The 6,000-nt window shown below is 35.8% G+C and overlaps 1 protein-coding gene across 5 annotated transcripts in view; it reads right to left on the reverse strand.

The window, feature by feature from the left end:
• Positions 1-6,000, reverse strand: part of cops2 (COP9 signalosome subunit 2) — a 218,010-nt gene that overhangs the window by 207,455 nt on the left and 4,555 nt on the right. For 2 of the 5 annotated variants that reach the window (XR_015525629.1, XR_015525628.1), the window contains exons 5-8: positions 4,162-4,251; positions 3,583-3,660; positions 3,325-3,499; positions 663-1,235 (exon numbers count right to left, since the gene is read on the reverse strand). Coding sequence is in view for 2 of the 5 variants with exons in the window: in XM_087310626.1 (XP_087166752.1) it covers positions 1,057-1,235; positions 3,325-3,499; positions 3,583-3,660; positions 4,162-4,251 (522 nt within the window). In the remaining 3 variants the exon portion in view is untranslated. 5 annotated transcript variants of the gene reach the window in all.

Raw genomic sequence — 6,000 nt, forward strand, 5'->3', positions numbered from 1 at the left:
ACGCTGCTGTTTCCACCAAAGCTCCACAGGGTCAATATATGGCCATGGTTGCTTTGGTCACTCTTGCCAATGTCAAATGTCAGTTTCAATGATGCTAGCAGTGGAGATCTCCGGCTCTGGACAATATGAAACATATATTGTTCTCTGATGGGTCCACCTTCACTGTCTTTCCCACATCCAGGAGAGTTAGGGTGTGGAGAAGCCCCAAAGAAGCGTAACGCCCAGACTGTTGCATGCCCCGAGTAAAGCATGGTGGTGGATCAGCGATGTTTTGGGCTGCGACATCATGGCATTCAGGGGCCAGGGGTGTCCAAACTCGGTCCTGGAGGGCTGGTGTCCTGCAGATTTTAACTTCAACCTGCCTCAACATACATGGGAGGACGTTTCTAGAAGGCCTGGTAAGAGCTTGATTGGGTGTCTGATTGTGGTTGGAACCCTGGAGGGGTGCCCAGGAGTTTCGGCACCCCTGCCCTAGGCCCAATACTCGTGCTAGATGGGCGCATTACTGCCAAGAAAAATCTAACCATTCTGGAGGACCATGCGCACACAATGTTTCAAAACTGTGTAACAGGATGATAATGCACCAACACACACAGCAAGACTGGTGACAGAGTGGTTTGATGAACATGAAAGTGAAGTTGAGCATCTCCCATGGCCTGCACAGTCACCAGATCTATATATTATTGAGTGACTTTGGGGTGTTTTGGAGGAGCGAGTCAGGAAACATTTTTCTCCATTAGCATCACATAGTGACCTGGCCACTATTCTGCAAGAACAATGGCTCAAAATCGAAGAACTGATGCTGTACTGGCCGCAAAAGGAGCCCCTACATCATACTAATGAATTATTGTGGTCTAAAACCAGACATTTCAGTTTCATTGTCCAAGCCCTGTATATTATGGATAAACTCTACAGTGACTCCACAAATCTCATGTGTTCTGAACTGCAGTGCTGACCAAATATAATCCCAACTCAACATTGCACATCCTGCTATATGACTTTATGGGTGTGAACATTGCGATATCGATGCAGAAACGATATTTTGTGCAGCCGTACCTCTTGAGAATCAAACGGGTTGATTCCAGACTTCATCAGCATGTTGGCCAGGACCAGGTACTTCAGACAAGTGGTTCGTCTGGGGCTTCCGGACTCATCGTAGTTTTTGAACGCTTCAAAAAAGTCTGTATGTGCCTTCTCGAACTCTCCTTCTCTCAGGTGCATTTTACCGCCGCACTCTGTAGAGAACAAGCCACAAGTTAAAGATGATTAGTAGACAAGCTGTATAAAAAATAAAATAATGAGCCAACTTTGCGACTAAACCGCACCAATGAAAAAAACAACAACTGTCAATAAATTGTAAATAAAAAAAAAAGCAAACAAACTTTCTGATAGAAATAAAGATATTACAACTGTACACAAACCAAGCCAAAAAGCAAAAACAAAACCCGAAAGCAAACTTTCAATTTTAGCAAAAAACAACTAAATGCACAAGAATAACTAAAACAAAAAACACTTTTCCAATTACACGCCCACAAAAACCAAATAAAAACACACTAAAAAATAAAACAAAACAACTGTACAAAAACAAACAAACTAAAGAAAAACAACTTTGCAAGGGTGCACAAAACAAACCAAACTAAAGAAAAAACACTTTTAAATTGTTTGCAAAACAAAAAGCAAACAAACTTTAAATAGAAATAAAACAAAAAAAAAACTGTACACAAAACAAGTCTAAATAAACAAAAATGTTCTTGTTTTTTAAACAAAAACCAACTGACCAACTAAACACGAGAACAAAAATCATTTAAAAAAAGCATTTTCAATTTAAGAAACAAATTCACAAATTCACCAAAAAATGTCTAACATTCCAGTTATATACAAAAAAACTACATTTGCACACAAATAAAAATGTAATAAAAAAGTGAACTTTCTAATTTCACACAAAGTCAATAAAGCATAAGTGTAAACAAAGCAAAAAAAACAAACTCCCTTTCCAATCAGACAAAAACCAAATAAACAAAAATTAGATAACATTCTAACGAGGCACAAAACAAAAAACAAAACAAGTTTTAAACAAATAAATAGACAAAAAAGATTCTAACAACATTCTAATCATGCGCAAAAAAACAAAAACAAAACAAATCAAAAATAAATAAAAAAACAAGATCAAACAAACAAAATCAGAGGTCAATCGTGCACAAAGCAAAAAACTAATTTCACACAAATCAAAATTAAACATAAATGAAATCAGGACATTATAATCATGCACAAAAAAAAAAAAAACATTTTAAACACATAAAAAAAAAAAAAAACTAAAATCACATTCTAATCATGCCCAAAAACAAACCAAATTTTACACACATCAAAATCAAACAAACAAAATCAGAGGACATTCTATTCATGCACAAGACAAAAAAGACAAAACAAATTTCACAAGTCAAAACTAAACAAAGAACAAAATCAGAGGACATTATAATCATGCACAAAACAAAACATGTTTTAAACACAAAAGATACTCAAAACACATTCTAACAACATTCTAATCATGCGCAAACAAAAACAAAACAACTTTAACAAAAATTAAAAGATAAATAAAAAACTAAACCAAACAAAACATTTTTTAAACACAAATAAACTAAAAACAAAACCAAATGACATTCTAATCTTGTACAAAACAACAACAACAAAAAAAAAATCACCCAAGTCAAAAATAAACCAAAAACATGATAAAACAAACAAAATCAGAGAACTTACTAATCATGCACAAAATAACAAAAACAAACCAAATTTCACACAAGTCAAAACTAAACAAAAAACTTAATCAGAGGACATTATAATTATAACAAACATAACAAAACAAAAAAGCAAACATTTTAAACGCAGTAGAAAAAAAAAAAAAAAACTAAATCACATTCTAATCATGCACAAAAACAAACCAAATTTTACACACATCAAAATAAACAAAATCAAACAAACAAAATCAGAGGACATTCTATTCATACACAAAACAAAAAAACAAAACAAATTTCACAAGTCAAAACTAAACAAAAAACTAAATCAGAGGACATTATAATCATGCACAAAACTAAAATTAAACAAATCAAAAAATAAACAAAAACAAAACTAAATCACATTCTAATCATGCAAAAAAACAAAAAACAAAACCAAGCAGAATTAGAGGACTTGTTAATCGTGCACAAAACAAGACAAACCAAATCTGAGACACGCAGACACAAATCTGAATTACAAAAGAAAATTAAACAAAAAAACAAATAAACCTTTGAGAAGCAATTAAACAATTTAGACTAAAAACATGCAACACACCTCTGATGACTCCCATGATGAGTGGATGTGGGATGGCTGATTTGATGTGTAATGACTGCTCATAAAGGGCTTTGAGCTTCTTGTTGTTTTTCTGTGCCGTGTACATCTGGATCTCCAAAGCGTAAATCTCCAAAAGCTGAGTGCCCTTCTTCAAGTCATCCTCTCCGTCATCCGTCTAAACCAACAACATCGACCACTTTCAGATATTTGCAGCACCTTTTATGAATGCTATTTTTCTATTTAGATCATTTACTATACCTGACACGACTGATGTAATTGCCTGAGAATCTTCTGAAGTTTTCCAAATTCTTCTCTTTCCAGGTACAACTTTCCCAGCTGCATGAAACAGAGAGGTTTGCAATAGTCTTAAAAGTGAGTATTGACACAGACTCTTACGCCCCATTCACAAGGGGCGTCAGCATCAACGCTTCTCATTCACTTTGAATGGGTGACGTCAGGCGTTGCCGAACTGCATTGGGGATCCATCGGCGCCGCTTCAGAGGGGTTGCTCGCTGCAGAAGTTGCGACTAGCTCAACTTTTCAAGCTCCAACGGAAGCGTCAGCCAATCAGATCGCTGTATGCAAATACACCAGCTAGACAGTGGCCTATTGCTGAATTTCATTGGCTGACGCTTCTATGACGATTGCTTCAGCCCCAACTTCAGACACGCCTTCAGTCAATCGTTGACGCTGAAGCCCCGTGTGAATGGAGCGGTAACATTTGCTTGTATTACTATAATTATTAGGAATCAACAGAACTATAGTCAGCTTGTAATGTTCTGGCAAAGCAAGCGTTAATATCTATAAAATAAACGTAAATACAGAATAAGCACAAACCTTGGTGTTAGTTTTAAACCAAAGTCTGTCATTTTTGGCATCTTTTAACGCTTCCAGTGTGGTTTCATAAAACTCTTGAAGTAAGTCCATCTGCGAACAAGTGAGAAGACAAATATTACTGTGTGTGTGTGTAAATATAATGCATATTATATATGTATATGTAGAAAATTATATACAAAGATATAATATTCATATAATATTAATGTTCACCCTAATAATACATTCAAAATCTGCTAACTTTTTTTTTCCTTCAGATTTTGGAGAATCGTTATTTTAAAAAGAGTCAATGCATAGCACTTTTCAGCTAAAACCATATTGCATCTGACGCAGTGGACCCCCGGGATACTTTAAATGAAACTCAAGGCTTTTTAAGACTTTAACACCATTTCAAATGAAATTCAATGCCAGCTTCGTACCCATTCTGACAGTAGTATGAGGGGAAAATGTCAAACCTGTATAAATTTTGAACCCTAGAAAATAATTATGTACAAGTGGGCTACTTGAATAAAATAAAACATTTTATTTCAATTATCAGTTATATTTAATACATACGCAACAGCGTGGTCGTCCTCCCAGTGGCGAATATGAAGGTCTAACTGCTTACTTTTCTTATTGAGACTCTCATCAAACTGGACCACAAACCCATTGGCCTCACTGGCCTGGTCAGTCAGTTCTTTAGTTATAAAAGGAGCCAATGCGAATTTAGTAATATATGCAGTTTTGTTCCACACGAGAATGTAGCTGCAACCTTGGAGTCAATAAACCTTGGTAATGTTCTCATTTAATGTGTAAGAGTGGTGCTCAGAGATTGTTTTAAGTACCCACATCACCTCTGCCCGCATAGTTGGTGTTGAGCCACAGTTAAGATAGGATGTTCCTTGGCTGTGGTGGCGATGCTTCTATTGTAGACACTACTTCATTACTGATAGCACAGAACTGCACAATAGGTGATTGGCGCTGACTAGCAGTACTACAGGTGGTGTGTGGCACCCCTCATATGGGAGTCCAGGGCCGTAACACCCATCGTCGCTAGCTTGAAAGATTTCCGGCAACCAAACAGCGGTAGGGGTCGCGGTCATTTCCCGGCACAGGCTTGACCCAAACGTAATTCCGATTCCTTGGCCACGGCGGATTAAACCAACACTTTTAGCCGACACAATTTTAGCCAACAAACTAGGCTAGCAACTATCTTGTTCTTTACCTCACTTGCCTAGTAACCATAGTAACGGGTGTGCACGCATTCGCATTTTCTGCTATGATGTGGAGCGTGAGGTGCACTCAACCTTACGCTGCATTAATTTTTAATTAGCCTACATTGGTAACACTTGATTTTGTTACAGTAAATTAATTCTAAAAAATAATATGATAAAAAAAAATAATAATAATAAATGATTAAAATAAGACCTTTGTAACAAAAATCCAAGACTTTGTATACAAAATATAAGGCTATTAAGGCCTTAATTTGAGATTATCAAATTTAAGACTTCAATCTTTTCTTAAGACCCCGCAGGTACTCTGTGAAGCAATTAATCAATGATTCTGAAAAAAATAAAAAGGTTTTTTATAGTTACCATGTAGCTACCATATTTTTACTGCATATACTACATAAAGAAATAGATACAGTAAAATAAGTTGAAAAAAACTTTTTATAATAATATATACAAGAAATAAACTAAATGTACTATGATAATTACTTGAATTAAACCCAAAGTCTTTTTTTTTAACCCATGACTGTTCAAAAACTGCCGACATAATTTCTTAATTATAATACATTCATTCATTTTCTTGTCGGCTTAGTCCCTTTATTATTCCGGGGTCGCCACAGCGGAATGAACCGCC

Source organism: Danio rerio, chromosome 25, assembly GCF_052040795.2.
Source record: "Danio rerio strain M-AB ecotype USA chromosome 25, GRCz13ab, whole genome shotgun sequence".
In the NCBI taxonomy this organism is placed as follows: Eukaryota; Metazoa; Chordata; class Actinopteri; order Cypriniformes; family Danionidae; genus Danio; species Danio rerio.